This window comes from Osmia lignaria, chromosome 15 (assembly GCF_051020975.1).
Source record: "Osmia lignaria lignaria isolate PbOS001 chromosome 15, iyOsmLign1, whole genome shotgun sequence".
In the NCBI taxonomy this organism is placed as follows: Eukaryota; Metazoa; Arthropoda; class Insecta; order Hymenoptera; family Megachilidae; genus Osmia; species Osmia lignaria.
The window spans coordinates 4,846,060-4,867,526 of NC_135046.1; the positions used below are offsets into that span (position 1 = coordinate 4,846,060).

Sequence of the window (21,467 nt, forward strand, 5' to 3'; positions counted from 1 at the left end):
AAAAAAGAAAGAGAGGGTCAAGGGAGGGTGATCGATGTTCGAGAAGGAACGAGACGAGAGGGAGGATATTTTGGAGGTTACGCTTCGGGCCCGTGTCGTGCCATCAAACTTCGGAACCGGGGGTTCGCCTCTTGACGTCTGGCGCGAGTTGCATTTGCTCGTAAAGGCGTCTCGTAACTCGAGGCGTTATAGACATCGTCGGGGGTATATAAACGTCTCGTCCTATGTACTTATCGGCGTCTCCTCTCTCCACCCTGCTGCTCTGTTCCTTATGTACCACATCTTGCTTCGTACATGCCGTTGTAACTTCTGAAGAATTGCCCAGTGTACATTCCAACTACGGAAAAAAAAAGAAAAAAATAGAAAAAATGCAAATGCTCCTTTCTATAAAACACAGAGACGTTCGAAGGTTTCTCTCGTTCGAAGCATTTCTTCAAATCCTGATCTAGATATTTTGATAAATTTGAGAGAGCGTGCTTCAATAGTTTCTTATTAATTAAAAAAATAATAGGTTATCAGAGTCGTGCTGGTCTTGGTTAGTTATCAGTCAGGATAGCAGTCCTGATGGACGCGTTACGAGTTTCTTACGCGTTCGAGCGTCGCGTTACGGAATGCAGCAGTAACGTACATACCCGTAACTGGAAAAACGTTACAGCTACTATGGCAACTATTCTCGAGGCTTGGTGTAATGGCGTGCCGTGTAATTGGCAGGGATTTAGTTGAGAGAGTTACACGTTCCATTGGATGTCTTCATAACCACGCGAGCCTAGCACCGACTGAATTACGAATATTATCGGCCGAAGGATATCATGGATCGCGTTTTCGTTTTTACAGCTTCGACGAGTGTGTTCTTTATGTCTTTGTTCCACTCATTTCTACATTCTTCTACAGTTAATGTAAAATAGTTTTCGTAACTAGTAACGGCGAACGATTGGTAATATAACTGGGGATAGATACCCGAATGCAAAGAATTATTGACGATCGCGTTTACGAACAAGCAGTAAGATCAATAGATTTCAGCCGCGGGAGATTACTTTGCTCGCGTGCGTTCACCACCGTCTGAGGGATTTTTTTTTCAAAGGAAACTCATGATTTTCAGATTAATCTATCTCGCCAGAAGCGATTCTTTCCATGAGAACGATCGCACGACCCGATCGGTGTAGGTTGCTATATTTCATTATCGCGATGAGATAATGCTAGATATTAAAAGAGCGAAGATTATTTTTGAAACTTCTAATCGTATTTAATTTGGTCTATATGAAAAACATTTCACGATCTCTTTTATGTACGAGTGAAATTCGTTCTTCCTTCCGTTTTGTTCTCTGTTCGTCTGCCTTCTGTTTTGCTTTGTTTTCGGAACCGTGAGAAATCGTGGCCCGACTGTGCAGAATTATAAAACGAATTTCCATGGAATCGACGGAAACGAACGCGTTCGAAAGGAAACGCGTTTAACCAGATTCGATGCTGGTGTAAATAGTATAAATCTTCGTGACTGGCCCCTTTCTCGGAAAGCGAAGTGCAATCTTGGAAATCTCACGTAACATATTTTAGCCTGGGGGACAGACAGTTCATCCAACAGAATCTCCTTGCATTATACTCTTCCGACATACTTGAATATTTACAATCTCCATACGTATGGAGTTCCGTGACTCGTGACATAGAAAAATATCAAAACTATTGAATGATAACGAAATGTGCCCGTTTCTTCGTACCGATAGTTCGATGAAAAATGATAAAAATTACATTTCAATATTATGGATGGCATCAGCTGCTTAAAGTGTTCGTGTCGAAGACTGATCGAAGATACATCCAAGATGGAACTCGGAGTTGAACTAGAACGAAAGGAGAGAATGTGGGGAAAAAGGAGGGATCGTTTTGAATATATATCGCTCGGGGGCTGCCGAATCGCACCGCCCTGAGACCGGGTCGAACGTGTGTTCTTTCGGCTGCAAGGATTCAGGATTCGAGCTGGGATTGGAGGGACTATATCCACTAGCAGAATCTCGATTCGCCATGCTCGTTCCTCCCTGACTTTCGCGTTTGTCCATCTTTCCTTTTCCTTGCGTCTCTCTCAGAAGCTCAGGACATCCCGAGCCGACAGGAACAAAACAGTCCGCGTCCGTAAAGGATCGGCGTAATCGTTATAATTAGAGGTCGTAAAGCGTCGAAGAGGGCCGACTAACGTTTCGATGAGAAAGTAGTAAGGCGAGGGAAGAAAGAAGGATGCCGCAAGAACGAAACTTTGTACAACCTCGATAACTATAATTTCAACGCGATCCAGCTTGCTCGATTGGCAAAAGTAAATTCAAAGTTCGACTTTCGAGTATGCTACCTTTCTTCTTTCCCCCTGTCTCGTCTAACGAACAACAGCATCGCGCTCGAGAGGCTGGGTATGCTGCACCCCAGGACACCTGTGCTGAATATACATACACGCACGAGACTATAACCGTGAACGTTTTAATGCAGGCTCGCAGACAACGCGAGACCAGACGAATTTTATAGGCTGTTCAGGGTTTCGGCTTAATAGCCGAATTCCACGTGCACACAGGACGCCATACTACTCGGCCTGCAGCGGAAATTACGAGGTCCGTTCGAAAAAGTATCCGTGCCTAGAGGTAGGAAAAATAAAATGGACTTTCTTTTCGATGGTGGGAACGAACAATCGTAGATCGTAGTTGGAATCGTAGCTCGAGCTGAGCTCGTGTATAAAGCTGCATATCAGCTTAACGGGGTAGGAGTAACTCGATTAGTCGCATTATTGGTATCGGATAATATGCAGCGCAGGGGTTCCTACGTTGGCGGGGCATATTAGTAACAGAATCCGTACAAGGCTGGCTCGTTTGATATTACCTACCTTACCGCGAGCGAGACCGTCTGCCTTGGCTGCTTGTTGTTCACTTCTCTTGCGAGTAAACGCGGCACGCACGATCGACCGCCTCCCAAGACGACCGTCTTTCCGTATGTTGCACGTATATACAGGAACCGGTGTATATAGCTCGTAAATCGATGGTAAATTACGTCTGGGGAAACGTATTGCCACTGTCGAGACAACGTCTCCAGGAAATATCATTCTTGCGAACTGTTCTCGCTGCTGTCTTCTGCGTCTCCAACTTCTTCGACATTTTCATTTTTATCTCTTCCAGTCGACAGAAAATGTTACCAGTTGACAATTTTCAACCCTTTCACTGGGGATGTGTACCTCGCGCGAGAGTTTATAATCGATCACTGAAGGTTGAGAATTTGTTTGCGTAGGTGAAAAATCATTTTTACGCGAATGTGTGTTAAAATGTGTTTCCCAAACGAATGTTGGATCGAGAATGTCTCCTCTTAAAAATAGAATCTTTCCTCGAGATCATCGAAGAAGATGGAACACCACGTGCGGCGGGTGCATAGGGAGACAGGATCAGCTTCGAAATGGTTTATTTCCGGCGGATGTGGGGACTGGGACGCGTCCTCCCTGCGGGTTCTTCTCGAGTTTGAACCTTCGTGGAGTCATCGATGAGCTCCAAAAGTACGATGACGATTTCTGGGTGCATACAACGAGATGCATTTTCTCTGAGAAATCAGAACACGAACAACCTGTGGGTGTTTTATTGTGAACACACCCTGAGGTGTATGTACGCGAGGTCGCGTGGCTGCTGCCACCAACAACCTCCCCAGACCTTAAGTCTGTGGCGAGAAGCCCTGTGTTTACGGTATCCCGTTTCTTTCTCGTTTACTTTCTTCTTCGCACCCTATACGCGAATTTATCCGGTGCCCGTATCGTCACTAGACTAACCAACCCCACGAGTTGAAAGTGGCAACATTTTCGAGACACTCTGTATATCACTTTGTTTATCGATCACGATTTATATTCACGCGGTAAGTTTTATTGCATTGAATCCGTCACGAGAGAACGGTTTACGAACGATGGCTAATTGCTCCCTTTACGCTACCTACTGATTTTACGCCACAACAGCGTACAATCGAAAAGAGCGTGGAAACTGAGCGGCCCTTTGCATCAGACACGGGTTTGTTTAACTACGAATCTGTCTCGCTGAAAATTGACCGGCCAATTTTCAAAGAGAACCGCTGTCATGTACATAAGCACAAGTATACAGGGTGTCTCGAGAAAAGAAATTGAAAATATAGAATAATTAGAAAGGAATTTCTTTGCGCTTTCGGTTGCCACTCAATAATTTTTTTCGAAACGTGTGAAACATTGAAAATATAAAATAAGCAATTTTGTGCAGAAAGTATTGTAGAAAAACATATATTTACATAAACTTCCGCAGTCTAACTGTTGCTATTTAAATTCTCCATTATGTAAATATGTACAAGTTTGAATTTACAACTGAAATGTGGTAAGTTAGTTCAAAGTCGAACGAGTAATTGAAACGATTTTTTGAGCTCGCAAAAAGTTGATCTACATTTAGCATTTACCGAAGACTCGATAAATAGCAGATCGGCTAGACAAATTATTATAGAAAAATCAATTCGATCACGGCACGGTTAAAAGTAGAAAGAGCCAGCTGATCGCGTCGCGGTCGCGTCTATCCGCGTAAATACATCCACGCAGCTCGGTGTTTGACATGGCAACGTCAACAACACACCCGGCAGCTTTTACAGGCCAATATGTCACCTCTCTCTCGCTTTCTCACATATCTTATGAACACACAGTTTACGGACTCGTATAGCGACCGCGCTCCGCTGGCACGCACTTTATTATAAACACGCGTTTACGCGCCGCGGCCTTCTCGAAAGCCGCTACTAAGCTTCGCGGACTGGAAGGACCACCTCGGTGCTAACGGCAGCTCCGATTCAACGCGTTTTGCCCGGCGATTTATGCCTCCCGGTGTCCCGTTTCGTTCGATCTTGAAGAAACTTCTTTTCAACGGGGCAAGGTCTTCTGCGGTTTTCTGCACTTGGCCGTCTCGAAATAGTGTTCCGCGTCGAGATCGAGTTTGCTAGAGGAATCTCGAATAGATTACAGGTATCACAGACTGAGGAAAAAACGCTAATTAATCCAATTATCGGGAAGGCTATAGCCTAAACACGAGATCAAGGATGATACCCCTGTGTAGGTTATTATATAGCAAACGTTTCAGGGATATTAGTAGTCACGCAATGTCCCGATCAAATTCGTGGAATAACTTGATACGCCGATCTTTAGCCTTGCGTTTATTCCGTGAGAGAATATATAGATTAGCGAATTACGCTATTAACGACGATAATTATGCGGGATCCGGACTAGCAGACCCAATAAGAATACTCATGGAAGTGGATTTCTGACGATTAAGTCTCCGTTCTCTAAAGGACTGATAAAGGGTATGGTGCAAAGAGTTTCGAAAAATCACATCGGAGAAGGGAGAAAGGAAAAGAAATAAAGGGACACGAGGGACCCGCAACGCTTGACGGCGAAACTGGTGTTCGAGGCTTTTCGACTAACGCAATAAAGGCGCGCGATAATATTGCGAATAATAAATATCGGGATGTAAATCCGTTGGCAAAGGTAACGTCGGGCATAAATCAAGGATGGCGGGAGAGGCGAGAGGGTGACGGGGCCCTGTACGTCCGTTTTGTACCCTCGTAGAATCGCGTCGTAAACTCGTCAAACTCGCTTCACGAAATAGCATTAACTACCGGGATAATACAATCGCTGTTCACGCGTAGAAGAAAGCTGGAAGGAGATCGTTCTCCCGAGGGTGGCGAAAAAAATGGACGATCGAGAGTGAGAGGGATGAATCTCACAGGTTAATCGACACGGTACGAATATTTTCTTTCTAAACTCAAATTCTTCGGTATCAAGGTGATCCTTCCGCGAACAAGGGGTGAACCGATGCTCGCGCGAATTGGTCGTTTTGTTGAGGCTCTCGTGTATCATTAAATTAACGTTTAAATAAATGGTTAGGTGGAGGCGTAATTTCGGCCCTGGATGGGATTTCCGTGTGTATCCCGTGCACGAACCACCGACCGATTATTCATTCAAGCAGCCAAAAGAGCCACTGTCGGCTCCCGTTCTTCTCGAGAACGGACACGCGATCAGCCATCGTCATCGTCGCGTCGTTTCTCCGTTTCTCCTCCATTTCGTCCTTTTTCGTTTTTCTCCCTCTTGGTGACCTTGGATCACGCCAACCACTTCGCACCTTTTCTTCCTGTGCTCTTTTTTCATTCAACGCGACTTGTCCCGTCTCATCCCATCCGTTCTGTGCTTTACAAATTTCCAATATTATAAAATTCGACGGAAGTATCGAACTTATTGAACCTGTCGACTTCCGTGATCGGCCTCCATTCTTTGGAACAAGCTAAGAAATCGAAAGAAATTTGGTCACCTGTGTATCGTATCGAAAAGGCGGAAACCTCTCGCTCTTCCGGAAGTGTATTGAAAGTCAATCGCAAAGGAGACCACCTTTGATCCTCTCACGACAAAACTATGAGTTTCACTGTCACTTTTGTCGTATTATCGTCGTTGAGAATTTCGAACGGTCGGGCATAGATAAGCGGATGAGTAGGCACGCGCTGCTTCTTCTTCTAACTCCACTATGCTCCAAGGTCAAGGCTATTTCCTTCCACCAGCATCTGGTGTCCTCTCGTGCTCTGATTCTTCTTAAAAAATTCGTCGAGTACATTTGAGAGAATCGTCGAAGATCAACAAATTGTTTGGGGTAATTTATGGTCATTGAAACAATTCAAAAAATCTGGACGTAGAATTTATGAATGTTTTATTACATAGATTTTGGACTTTGGGTTATTTTAGAATGGTAGAATGGGAAAACGTGGTTGAACACAGGGGTGGTAATCTGGCCTGCTGCTGGCGAGATGTTTTCCGGTGAGTCGAGTGGAAAATGTTGCTTGTCGACGATGTCCTCTCTTATCTGAGAATGTGTCTCAGATAAGTAGGAAAAATTACAGCGGGAACACTTAAGACTGGACAGACTGTCTTACGTATTTTCTCCCTCCCTTCTTGTCTGTGAACTTTCGGTTTCTATCTGGTAGCAATAGCATGGGTTCGATTTACACATTTCCATATTTCCGATCTCTAAAGAAATCTTATTCGCTCAAAACATATTTTTAATGCGTACAAAGAAAAATTGTAAAAGAGAATTTTTCTGTTCTAAAGATTGCGATTTCGGGGTTCAATTCGAGGGGAAAAACATTTTGGACGTAGACCACGTGGGTGTTCGTTAAAAATTCCTGCGATATCCGATGTCGTTGGCATTATTTCAGAACGCGAGTGGTCCTGCTCGTCTTCTCGGGGGTCGACATGGCAATCGATCTTACTTTCTGCTCGACAACGTTTTTTATTTTATTTTTGTACCGATGATAAATGCGTGGATTACGCGTTCGCTGCCTGACCGTCACGGTGTATCATTATTAAATAGTTCTCCTGACCCGTTGTTTTATTTTCTTTAGCTGCCGGACCAGTTGTTACACGTGTATTTACACAATGTTCTCGATTAAAATATATCCCCAGCATTTAGAACGCCAAAAATAATATAACTTTTTTTGGCAATTAATCAGTATCCATTTTCCAACCTTCCAACTTTCTTCCTATGCAGTAGCAACGTCTACGACTATTTTTCCACTAGAGAAACGACAAGATTTCCAGGAAAATGAATGCACAAGTTTGCGTGTATGCTTGGGGTACAGTTTCAGCGGAGGCTAGAAAACAATAGGCAAAATCCGATACGCTCGAGATGGAGGAGTAAAGCTTGTTAAGGTTCCTCGAACGGTTTTCAAACGATTCGTTCTATTCTTACGAGTGCCGCCTAAGGAGTCTACAAGCATCTTGGTTATTCTAGGTTATGGTCTAAGACAGTGACGCTTTCGCGGAAGGAAAATCGGGGATTAGGACAGAGAAGAGTGGCAAGGAGACGATAGAGAGAGAAAGAAGGAAAGAAAAGGAGAAACTGGGAGCGATCATGTGGTCGACAGATGGTGGGCCTCCCGGTTCGTTGACAATAGATTTTCGGGATTTCCCGGTTTGTTCGAACCGGAGAATAGTTTCTACAAGAAGTTCGGCTTCGACGAGTTTAAGATTTCTTCTTAATTATCCTCTATCCCCGCTTGTCTCTTAATCTCTTAATCTTTTATGTCCATTTTTAACCCTTGCAACGCGTAGCCGTTTGATGATATAAAAGTACCGCAAAATGGTACTTTATGGTGAATGAATATGAATATTTTCATAGAAGTTGCAATGGGGTGCAAGTCGACTGTTGATTTGAAGATCGGATCGATCGATCGATCGATCGGTACCGTAGCCACGTCGCCAAGCGTAGACCTTGAGACTTTTCAAGAATCTTCGACAGACCCTTGGCTACCTGAAGGACTAATTACGCTGTGGGGTCTGACGGTTCCTAGTATGCCGAAAACGATGACTCACAGCCCCTGTGCTGGAGTAGTTCTTCCTTCTTATAATGCCGATGTTTTTCCCGAGGATGTACTCTACCTAACCCGGTTTATCGAGAAATCGCGCGATTGGAAGAAACGTTGTTTGTTTTAGCGATGAAAGGCCGGAAACACAAGGGTCAGAGGATTCCCGATGGAGAGTATGCACGGAATGTCCATTAGAACACGGAGCTTTGTCTTATCTCGTCGAGCTTTGTGTTCGCGTATATATCACGAATTGCCGATTACGAGGGTGGCAGGAAAACCGTCTATACACCGTACAAATCTATAGACATTTCGTGAATATCGATTTATCTTGGAATGTTGTTGCGAGGAGGAAATGATCCCTTAGCCTGGAATCAGGTATTTCGAAAAGCATTTGAAATCGTTGTTCTATATAATTTCGACTCGTTCTCTCATTTAGAATTTATATTTCTAGAAATACAGTTACGACCTAATAGCTAAATACGGTGACTCACGTATTTATTTAGCATGGTATATTATTTCTCGTACCTATCCGTTATATACAGGGTGTTCGAACAAAAAGACGATCACCGGTATAGTGTCACACGAAGGCGGTCTTATGTCGTCACGAAAAGTGTAGACCGTCTCCTCAGGTTCGTCATTAAAATTCCTACACCCCGACTTTCCAAGTGACCCAGTACAATTTGAAACAGAGTTGCAAAATTAATAATCGCGTAGGAGAAGAGAGGTCTCTTTGGACGTAAGACGAATACACGTAACGACGTCTGAACGAGCACAAAGGATGCCGTTGCAAAGAGCTAGTGCAATAATTGTCATCTAAATCGGCGAGACGAGGAGATAGACGCGAATTCTTGGTTGGTATAAGAAAAGGAGCAACGGGGGTAAGAGGTAAGGTTTTCGAAGGGGGCGGGTGTGTGCCGCGTTGGCCGCCAAGGGGGAGGGTATAGAGCAATATTAATAGCGTGGGTGGTGGCGGAGCGTCGGTGGAAGATATTGTTAGAACTCGGGGGGGCTGTGTTACCGTGGTCCAGAGGGGAGCTCCTCGCTAATGGGGTTTTAATGACGGCCAGCTGTCCGTCCGTCACACACTTTTAGACAACTATTCGGTATTTCTGTATCGCCATCTCTCGATCCGATTTTCTCGCGCGGACAAACTACGAGAACAGAGAGATCAGTCTCTCTCCCTCTCTCTCTCTCTCCCCCAGGCGTCCAATTCGAGTCGAAGCTTTTTTCGAAAAAAACCGGAGACAGATTGAAGGATATTTAACATCGGGCCACCGTGTGACAATGACGAATTCGAATTTACGATGAAATTTTAGGAAATTTAAAAAAAATATCCCCCTTGATGTATGATTTGAAGTTTTAATCAATTAATTATTGTCAGTGGCATAAATAGGTTAAGGGGTTGAATCAATGAATTCCGATCGGAAAGGGTTAAATCGTACGACAAGATCAGGGGACGAGTTCGAAGTGCAAGGATTTAATGAATGATCCCAGAGGCTCGTTCATCGAGTGAACGCAATAAAAACGAAAGTTTAAGTATCTACACGAGTTCCGTAGAGACCCCCCGCGGTGCTCCCACGTAGAGATCACGGCTTCATCACCAGGATCTTTTCTCTCTTCTTACGTACAGCGAGATGTGTGACTGTGTGTAGGTCGTACGCTGGTGAAATAAATTCATAAGTGGCCGATGATAAACAGCTCCGAATCGAAGTCGTTTTGGCAGATCGATCGATTTAGATTGAGAGATTACCCCTGCCGGTCATCTTCGTGTCGGGGGGATGAAGAGGAAACGTGGACGGTGAACCGTAGAGGGAGGTGAGGCTGATTTATCTGTCGGGCCCGAACTTTTGTCAGGTATATAAATTCATTGACCATCGGAATCGTCATCGCAGTAATCGCCTTTATTTATCAATATCGCCGGGAAGGCGCATCGATCAGACTTGTCTATTTAGGTGAAACTTCCTACGGGACACCTTTGTCCGTTCCTCGTCGACTATGTACCTTTTGAGGGTCATTCGATCGGACCTGGCCATTTTTGAAACACTACTTCAACTAATATTTTATACGATTCTCTCGATCTCCAAGAAGGCTTCAGCTAGGATCGAATCATAAAACCCCTCGCACACGCTTCGATCCGCCTTCTGCGTGCAAAGCTTGCTTCCACGTGTTTGCCAGATTTCGGATCTCGAACCTCTCGCCGCAAGCACGAATTATTTTTATCGATCTCCTCTTATGCAACCTCTGTTGCCCTTGGCAGGGGGTGTGCGTCGGAGACAGGCTAATCTTTCTCTTCTACCAACACTCGATATCCACGCTATTGAACCTGTTAAACGCGTCTTTTCATCGTTTCCTCCGATGGTCAGTTCGATTTCAAGTTTCCACTTAAATTGAACACAAGACGGTTATTCGAAACACTCTGGCCCTGTTCACCAGATTTAGCATCGTGCGACTTTTTTCTTTTCTTTAAAGTCGAGTGTACTCTTTCAAGGCAATTCGTTTCAAGTCAGCTACCGAGGTCGAGAGGAGAAATGACGGAGCTTTTGAGACAACTGACACGAAGATAACCTACGACATTGCTTTGATCAGTGAAGGAGTAAGATGCAACCGCATACACTGACGGGGTGAAACGTAGATCAATTTGTTGAAATTAAAAAATATTTTTCATTGCAACGATCTGATGGCAAACGGGTTAAGGGAGCATCACGATCGAGGAAGAGGGTAAGATGTAAGGCGGATGAGGAACGAGGCGGACACGAGTCCGCTCGCGATTGTTTTCGAGCGTAGACAGGCGTCGTCAGCGTAAAGCTTAGCGAGCCGCGAGAAAAGCTGTCTCGATCGGCGGCCACGTCACGACAAGAGAGAGCTTATACGTGTCCCCCTGGCTCCGAGGGCGGTCCGCAAGATCAAGTTCGGGGAAAAGGGTCCCCATTGCGAGAGCCATATTTATAACCGTGGCGTATTTCGTGTAAAGTAAATCGGAGACGCGGCGGAAAGACGGACGGACGATGCCTGGCTCCGCCAGATTTAATTAATGACCCGCCGAGTTTGATCTGCCGCTACAAAGACCGAACGCAACCCACGAATCTCTCTCTTTCTCTTCTTCTTCTTCTTCTTCTTCTTCTTCGTCTTATTCGTGTTTCTCTTCTGCTCTCTTACTGGCTAGCCACGCAACGCCACCAAAAGCTTGTCGAAAGAAGCAAGAGGGCCAAAGGCAACGTTTATTTCGGTCTTGGACCGAGTAAACGCGTGAAAGGGCAGCCTCTGCTTGTTCTCTCTTTTATTGTTCAAGCGCCACACAGAATCTCTCGACCCTTTAACCGTTTCATTACACGGCCAATTCCTCTACCTCCCACCCCAACCCTCTGCACGACAAATTGCGAAATTCGAGCCTGCTTCCCCTTTACAATTCATCAACGCGTTCGATACATAGTCAAACGATCGGTGAAATTGAAAGAAACACCGACGTTCGGCTTTGAAACGGAAGCTGATACGCCATGATTGATTGATGATGTTATACTTGGCTTTATTTTTCTTTCTCAATTATTAATTGAAATAGAAGCTCGCAAGAAGATTAACGGGATGTTTCATTGTGTTTTTTTTTTTCAATTACTTTTTCAATTTCATCCCCATTTGAATTTCTCCTGTTAACGCGTAATCCACGAACTTGACCCACATTTCTGTCTTCCTGTACAGAACCTAGCTTCCACTAAGAGCGTCTAATTTCAGCCAGCTAACTGACTTCTATTTTTCTTTTTCTTTCTTGTCAGCGCAGGTGTCGAGAGAAGCAGATTGATCGATCAGGGTCGTCGAATGGAACGCGTCTTAATTTCGCGCGGAATTGTCCACGGGACTGACCCACGGTACGCATAAGATTTATTTTCGTGCCAGGGCCGTGTATAAAGGACCGCGATGCCGGTGATTCGTACTGGAAACTAAAACCTGTTCGAATTTTCGTAGCTGCTACATAAGTCTTGAAACAATTTCGTGAATTAAAATTCATATAGCGAGTTTCCTGTTTTTCACGAGCGAGTGTCCTTGCAACGAGCACCAGGTAAACGCAGAAATAAGCACGGTGTCGCGATGAGTCAAGTTTTATTCGCGCACGAACGTGTCTTCTTTCACGATACCGGACAATATTTACATATTTTTTTTTTTCCTCATCAAACGATTAATCATCGAGTTTGTCCGGTCGTTCTTAATTTCCGCTCGTTGGCGCTATCACGCTGGTATCGCCCGCGCCGTGTAACGTCCATCTATTTTATACGAGATAACATTGACGATCGTTCGATGGAAATTCTATTCGAAAAAGAGTTGAAAAAGAGAGACGGTTACGTACGGTACGATAACACGCGAAGCAATTACTGAAAACCCGTTCCTCGTGTTACCGACTTAGGAAATGAGGTTTGATAACATTGCCGATAACACGTTGCTCATCCTTTACGCGTTTCAATTTGCCAGTCGCGCGACGAATACGCATTTTTTTTCCATGTTACGCGACAATAAAACCCTCCTTTTATTATTTCACACAGCGATTGGGTTTAATGAAAATTGTCTAGATAACTACGCTTTGCGTTCTAGAATTTATGTACCAAAGTAAATGGAATGATAATATAAGAGGGAATAGCGTGTTTCGAAAGGTGATTGAAAATAAAGAGAGTGGAGGATGAATAAAAGGGAAGTATGTAAGATGCAACAAAATTTTACTCCAAGACGAGGCGAGACGAGAAACGCGTTTGACCGTTTTACGAGCGATAAGTTAGGCGAAGGGACGCGTTACCGAAATCATCGAGGCGGCGGCGTTTGAATAATCGACGAATCTCGCGACGCGATGTTTTAAGCCGTGCGATATATCTCGCGAACGCCTCGTACTCGAGGTGGGTCGAAATTAATCGCCCGTGTAATATGCCTGGAATTGCGGTCTTTGCTCATTTTTCGTCTCCTCCGCTCTGCAGGAGCTTGTTTCTACCACTTTATCGCGAAACAACCACCAGAAGTCATCATTTTATCTAAAGACTGAATAATATCGTACACGTCTTTCCGCGTATCGTTAAAATAACTAAGAAGGGGTGGTCCTATACTCTAATTCCGAAATTTTATTTAAAAAGCAAAATCTTTTCTCTGAATATAAAATATAAATTAATTTTCAAGAGATATCGAACGCGTTGCTGCATATCGAGTTTTGATTTCGCAATGAATAAAATGCGACGCACAACCGATACGCAATATTATATCGACCGCAGGAAAATATTTGATTAAGGAGATGAAAGAATCTGCGTAAAAAGAAAACGCGCAAGAATTGCGACAATAGTGTGTTAATAAGAGCAGTAGTAATCAGTCGTGATCGATGATTCGAGCAACATAGTTAACAAACATTCTACCAACTCGTATTCTCGACCTCATGAAGACGTTTTAACAAGATTTAATATATTCTAGGTACGACACAATAGCTAAATTTACCAGAGAATGATCCGCGACGCGTTATCCCTCATGAGCCACGGCAGATAACCTGAGTGTCGGTTGATTTATCGCCGCGTCGTCTTCGCTGTACGATTGTTTTGTTGTTTATACCTTATAGTTTGCACGCTTCGCGGGTGTACCCGTGGCCTGGGTAACAAAGATCCACACGTGCGACCGTGCGACTAGTAAATCATCACCTAAACTACTCGAGGCGCTGTCACAAACCGAGTTGACTGGAAATATTCTAATTATTGTCGCGCTATCGTGACTTTCGGTTCATCGAAGAAACCATCTCATTTTATAAGTTTATCGATGCAACGGTCCAAAAGTTGGATAATGTTTGCAAATAATTGATCGATTAACTGAATCTCCAAACCCGTGACCAGGTTCCGTACAGTTTGAAAATCTCATTTACGAGTTCTTTTTTTTCCTGATCGGTCTCGCGTCGAAAATAGCCGTCACAGCCGAACGATAATTGAACGTTCGGTAACGTCGACGTCATTCGCGGGTTCGCAACGTTTGCTCGAACAAAGGAGAATATCTGTTCGATCCGGTACAGGTGTTATTATTCGCTTTTATAGCTAAATTAGCTGATACACCCGGCCTTTGCCCAGGGTCAAATTAGTCTTACGTATGATTCAGACGTCACCGTTTCTCTATACCTAAATGAATTCCCTTTTATAACCTTGTCGAAGAATTGCTCTAAACGAATAAAGAATGAAATTATTGGCTCTTGATATACAGAGAGACAAGCTTGAATAGTCTGTCGCGATGTTACGAGTAGGGTCTCTCCGGTGACTCGATTAACTACCCACGAGTCAGTGACTGGGTCGAACGTGTTTTCGGTAGGCGAACCTACGAATTATGCGGGGACACAATCATCCCGCTTCAGGTATTTCCCGGTGACAGAAACGTGGGAGTGATTCTGTTCAGTCAGAGGCCGCGCCCACTTGTTTGGCCAGGGTAACAGTTTTACCTGAAGCTCTGGGTGGTGCAGCTTAGCCTGGCACCTAAGTTTCTTCATCCTTTATTGATTTATTCCGTTCATCCCGAACTAGTGTCGCGAGTAGGCAAGAGCAGAGATAAAGGCTTAGACTATCTTGTTTCTTTTGAATTTTCAAAGGAACGATTAGACGAATCTTATGTATCGTTTCGATATCTTTTGTAGAAGGTACAATTAAACGAATTCCCTGATAAAAAGGTCGTGAAAGTTGTTCGTGTATCTTGGAAGTCTGTACGTTCGTAGAAAGTCGATAAGGTGGTGGCAAGCGTGAAAATGAATGACGCCGGTTAACGTTGATCATCGCGTCTGCATTCTCGTCGTGCAACGGCTACAAATCATATCATTGAAGAGGTGCCAGGGTGCTCTCTCGAGGACTGGGCCGTCATTACGATAATCATGGTAGAGGCGTCTCTGGGCTGCTATTGTTTTAACACGAACCGACTGTTTGCACGTAGGTGTTGTTCGAATCAGTCTGAAAAGGACCCCTGTACATTCTCCTCGAAAAGCGTATCCACGAATCGCACTGTAGAAATTTTGATCCTTTTAATTATATAAACAATTATCAGCGGCGCGACACTGGAACGGTCAACAACAGAGCCAGAGAATCCCGACAATTATTCCATTAGACGGATTGGAAGTTCCAAAAGGGTGAACTTGTTCCGTGTTTGATTAGGATTCCATCAAGCTGAAGACGGTGTGTCGGTGGTTGACCACCTTGAAGGGTCAATATTATCACACGTGCTCAAAACGCCGACAGAGGGACCGTCGTTGTATCTGCTCCTTCCTTTTCCCTCGATCATAATTCCGTTTTAGATCAGGACCATTGGTCGGTACACCCTGCACGTCACCTGCGCTTCGATAGGTATAATATTTATCCAAGTCCGCCCTTTTCAGGTAGACCCTCGCCGCGCACATTTGAATAAACTCGAAACGTTCGATGAATCTATTTGCATGTTCCTCTCGTAGATAAAAGGGGAGGCACACCTTTGGTGAACCAAACGCCCCTCGAATTTCGTTTCGACGGGGTGGACAAATTTTCGAGAGGGTGACTGTACGTATACATATTTCTAAGAAATTTCGTAGTTACAGGAAAATAAACCGACTATATTATAGAAACATTGTTTCTGGAGTCGTGACCGTGTCTGGTAACGTAATCTCAGCAGGAGTGTGTTCGTCTGACCCGCAGAAAATGGCGGCAACTAATAACCCGTCCCGATACGATCGTGAGAAAGCGGTTGCCCGATAACGTCGATAGTAAAACGAAAGTAGCAGCTTACAAAAGTATTCGAAGGAGAAACTAAATATATAGTTGGAAAAATTGAAATTAGTCATGTTCGTCGCTGGTAAACAAACGAATTATCTTTCCTTCGAAGAAATTATCCATGCGGTCGTTTAGTAGCCACAATGTAAGACGATCGCGACGTAAAAGAATCCGATTCGCGACAAAGGCAACGGAACATTCGTTTTTTTCCACGGTTTTTACGATGGTTCATTTCCGTTCATGCTGTAATGTCACTTTGTGTACAGTTTTATCTCGGCACCGGTGCAACGGGCACAGCCGTAAAACACTTATGACACCCGTAGCATAATAATGTCTGACCGATAGCCGTTATCTCGTCGTATATAACCGTGCAATATTCGCCATTTTCCTAATTAATGTTTAATGCCTTCGATATCTGCCCTCCTTACTTACGATTATACCTGCTCACTTGATATCGCCTATCGACGCTACCCGGAGTTCCTTCTTTTTTTTTTTTTTTTTCAAACGGAGTCCCGTTGAAATTTGCCCGCCTGTTAAAAATACGTTCCTTTAATTTATTAGCAAAGCGATCTAATCGGGAATCGTAAATTTGATTTCAGTCGCACCAGGAGGAGGATTTGTCGGATCCAGACCTGCAGGACGAGGAGAGCGGGGAAGAGTTACCTCAGCAACCACTTCAGGGTAACACGCACTCCTCGTCGGATAATGCATCGGTGCCGACTGGTACACCTACTCCATTAACACACTTGAACAGTCTGATGAGCACCCACCATCCGCATTTTCTGGCTAAACTGAAAATGGAGGTCAGTGAAAAGACTGTTTTGCACGCTTTCAGGTTCAATTCTTCTTCTCGTATCGACAATCTGAATAAGCGAATGTACGTAAGAGAAAAGCAAATAGGAGTGACACTAGAATCGGAAAATCGTACGAGACTGTTGCAACAATCGCGTAGCTATTAACGGTCGTAAGCACGGCGCCTACTTGGCGGCTTGGCAAAGCGTATTTCTTTTTGTTTCATTGCGCGAGCTAACAACGGGACCATTTTTTACGATCCATCCTTACTTTCAACCGACGGAATACAGTAGCTCGCGCTAAAAATCATTTACCGCGTATAAGTAAAATACATATGTTTCTGTTAAAAACATCCTATTCATTATTTACTGAAAAGGCGAAACGACTGATGTCAGCGATGAGAAAAAAAAAAAAATAATAATAATGTAAACGCTCGTGGACTATTAAACACATCTATTCTTTTCACACAAATTTCACGCTGAAATTAACATCTATTCACGATACGATATTCGATAATCATTTTCCATTAATCGTAACGCGTCGTCTCGTTAAACAAAGCGTTCGTTCGAATTCTTCCACAGCAAACCGAGGTAGACGCTTTGAACAACAAAAGCGGCCTGGAAGCACTTCAGGCAGCGATGGGTGGCGGTGGTTTCAATTTACCGTTCACGTTTCCGCCACCGGCGGCCTTTTTAACGCCTCAACAACAGCAGCACTCGCAAAGCAGTCACTCGCAGCCAGCATCGGCAAGCGGAATCGGAAGTGGCTTGGTAGGAAACCAGATAACGTCCTCGGCTAGCTCGCATTCCAGCGAATCGTCGCAAGGCAGCGCGAGGAACGGTGGCGAGCCTCGAGAGGGTAGCAATCTTTCGCAGAACAACACGACGGGCACGAATCATCAGCAACAGACCAGCTGGAGCTTCGAAGAGCAGTTCAAACAGGTGCGTCAGGCAAGTACCTAAATATTTTATTTAGTATTCCCCGTTTTTATTACTTCAGAATCGTAATTTTTACCCTGACTAATTCTATCCACAAAGATCATCTCTACTCTCGTGTTTGAAATTATTTTTGATAATTTCAATAATTTACATCGAAGCTCACGAAATCAATCGCGACACCTTTAATTAAAACGATTCTCGCGTCCACCTTTTCTTATTTATAACTGTGGAAACCAATTAACGTCGTCCACTTTATCGATGGAATCTGATCGATAAGCGTACAAATGGCGAACGAAGGAAAGCATCGAAGGCTGAACAAGTTGGAAAAGGATTCTCGCGATGGATCGTATAGCTAGAGGTACTCGCGCGAGTGACGTGGGCGTGTAAAAGCGGTCGCCCTTTGTGGGACAGTGGTTAGTGGCATAAGGGACGTGTAATTATGGGCGGCGAGAGTGTTCGTGTGGGAGAAAGAGGTGGAAAGGAAACCGTTCACCGAGTGGGGGCTTTAATTAATGCAACGATGGGAGCTAATTATTATTTTTACACGACCGAGAGGTAATTACCCACCGACCGTTCGCCCCTTGCGCATGGACTTGTTTCATGGTCTTTCGAGGCAACAAGGGGATGCGAAGGAGAGGGGTGAGAGCTACAGGAAAGGGTGAAAGACACGAAAATACGAAATAGAGAGGCAGGAAAGGTTGGAATGGATGTTAGTTATAGAATTAGTTGGACGCGCATCGCAGCCTTGTTAACGCTTTTTGTCTCGTCTCTTCTTCTCTGGGGATATTTTTGCTTGGTCCGTGTTGCGTCGGCCAGCCAGGCCCGCTCGATCCTATAACCCGCGTGCTTTTCAGTTTTTGCAAAGAGGGTGTGGTGTTGGATTACCATTTAGATTGTTGTCCGGGCGCACGAGCCGCCGTTCTTCCTTCGTGCCCCACAACAAACCTTCTTCGTCAACCGAAAACATACGAATCCTTAATTTTTTATTATTTTCTATCTTTCTTGAATTATTCAATGGTTCATTAGGCAAGTCTTTCAGGATATTTTTTTCCAAATTTTGAGACTTTAAAGATTTTCTGCGTTTCGAAACCGAAGTCAAAGACGGTGGTAGGGGTTGGTTCAGTTTCGAGGGAGAACTCCGGTTGGAGTTTGCGCGAGGCGTATCGTTGATTAAAGCGTAGAGACGCGAGAGAACGCGAACACGAGCGTACTGCAAGGAGGGAGACGATGGAGCAAGCGTAGGAATGAAAATGGAAGTCTCCACCTACTCGAAGAACGGCGCCCGCGTCTCACGGATCGCATCCATCATTCCGGCGGGGGCGTACTTGTAGGGTCTTTAATCTTTCTTCTTAACGGAGACGGTGGTTCCTTCCCTTTTTCCCTCTAGAATCTCTCCCCTTTCACGAGCTGTCTTAAACTCGCGATCTCTCGCGTACCAAATTTAACCTCTCGTCGCGAACTCGTCCCCGTTTCTCGATCGGCTTTCAATAATTCTCCCTTCAGTCAATTTTAACGATTTTCAGCGAAATCAAGGGTGAAACAGAAAAAGAATATACTACGGCCTCTATTATGAAAAATATTATTTCCAATAGCCTGAAGAATTGTTGACTTCGAACGCGTATCTAAGCGCTTAGAAATTATCCGATAATTGTATTGCTTGAAAATTTGCAAAAGGATTAACACTAGCTATTGCGACGCCGTATTGGTCGTGTTTTATCGTCAACGATATTCGAATATGGAACGATGCAAATTATGTTTCACGATGATAAACACTTGCTTTACCGTTTGCTAAAGAATATATTTTATTTCAATTTCGTCACATAATCGCGTATCGATTTAAATATTTACGGGCAAATTTATAATCCATCAGTTTTTCTTTGCTTTTTTCGTAACGCCACGCCGTCACGATTGCACAAATCCAGTCGTCTAACGACTGTTTAACCAATAAAACGGAACAGCGCGATCGTTAGGTGGCTGTAAAAATTCGAGGCTGTTTGTGTCACCTGATAATAACTTCATTACGAAACAAGCCAATCTAATGATCGCGCGATCAATAAAAAATTTACAGTATTGAGTGATGTATTTTTTTTGCGATAGAGGAAAGCTTTGTTAATACAGTCGTAACGATCGATCAGTTAGAACATATTACTTTCCAAAGTTTCGCTTCGCGTTACTCGTGTACTTTGTAAGAATTACAATAGAAAAGTTTCTGGTGTCCTTATTTCAATTAACCCCCGTTTACATTAAAACCTGTACTCGTTTCTGCATTGACATTAATAGTTTCTTAATGTGTTGTCTTAATCTGACGCTATTCGAGGTAACACAAATACAGTAATTTATGATTTTTCGAAGTGATATTCAGAAATACCCTAGGGAATGTTTGTTTATAGTAGTCAGAAGGTTCTTGTTTCAATAAGAACAGAAGTTCACATTTTGTTATATACACCTACGCGTATCCTTGCATCGTTCCTGCATCCTTGCTCGAACCATCGTTCACTGACCGTACGCTACCACTATAATACCGTACCACTATACTTTGCAGCCATTGTGAAATAACTCGTAAACCTGCAAATTGCCGGGTATTTCGCTGCCATATACGCGTGTACACCGGTTCTTTACACCGTTTCGTGGCTGTCTTAGTGGGCGCATCCAACGTGTACGATGTACGACCGCGTTTCGTTTCGAACATCTTCGTGGTTCAACCTGCACCTTGCTCTGTACTTGGACTTGAAATCGGTGAATAAATTCAGCCAACGCTCTTATTAAAATTATGCAAATTTCTTATTAATTATTCGATGAATATTCAACTTTAGTTGATCACCGGTGACCAGCTTTTCAAATTAAGTAGTCAAGCTCAATGAATAATCCTACTAATCCTAAAAATGAATCTTCCACGACTGAGTGCAATTCTTCAAGTTGCATCAACGCAGGGATGCAGCCCCTTTTGTTCGGATGAAGAGCCGAGAACCAGTCACGATATATTCATTAGTCGTTCGAACGTCCGCTCGTCAATTAATGTCCCCTTTTACGGATTCTCGATTTTCCTTTTTTTTCTTCCTCTTCCAGTCGCCGGCATTCTCGTTGGTCATTATCTCGGTATCCTCGCTTATCGATCAATTAGCAGGACCATGCATGCAGAAGCGCAATTACAGCACGGTGCAACGGGATGATTATTGAACGGAGCCGTGGTTGCACATAGGGAATCGTCCGACCGTTTTGTTCCATTGTAACACCCTTCGTTCTTCGCGATGCTGCGGTGCAATGGTTTGTTCATTCCTCCCACTAATTTTTTCAAAGGTTCGAAAGGAATCCTTTATGTGGGTCATTCCGAACGTGGCATTCTGTTAGAAAATTTTCAAAACTTTCAGCCTGGCCTATGTAATCTCTTCGAATACAAAGGCTCCGCCTAGAACCACCTCGCAGGATACAAAATACGAGTCTCAAAACAAAAAAAAATAGCAAAATTACAAGCAACAGTGTTGCGCTCGAGAAACCGCGGAGCGAACCAACTAATCTACTTACTCCGGTGCGTAACACCTGCATCGCTTACCCGTAAACGGTTAGCTTTTTCTACGTTAAAAAAAGAAAATAAGAAGGAAAAAAACGATATATTGACCCGTGGATTCTTCGTGTTTACCCAATAATTGGATGAGGCTGTAAA

The 21,467-nt window shown here is 43.9% G+C and overlaps 1 protein-coding gene across 3 annotated transcripts in view; it reads left to right on the plus strand.

Moving 5' to 3' along the window:
* The window catches only part of retn (retained), a 72,464-nt gene that overhangs the window by 10,310 nt on the left and 40,687 nt on the right, over positions 1 to 21,467 (plus strand). For 2 of the 3 annotated variants that reach the window (XM_034340780.2, XM_034340782.2), the window contains exons 2-3: positions 16,676 to 16,879; positions 17,450 to 17,818. In XM_034340780.2, the coding sequence (XP_034196671.2) occupies positions 16,676 to 16,879; positions 17,450 to 17,818 (573 nt within the window). The remainder of the gene's footprint in view (positions 1 to 16,675; positions 16,880 to 17,449; positions 17,819 to 21,467) is intronic. The other variant, XM_034340781.2, reaches the window with a different exon arrangement.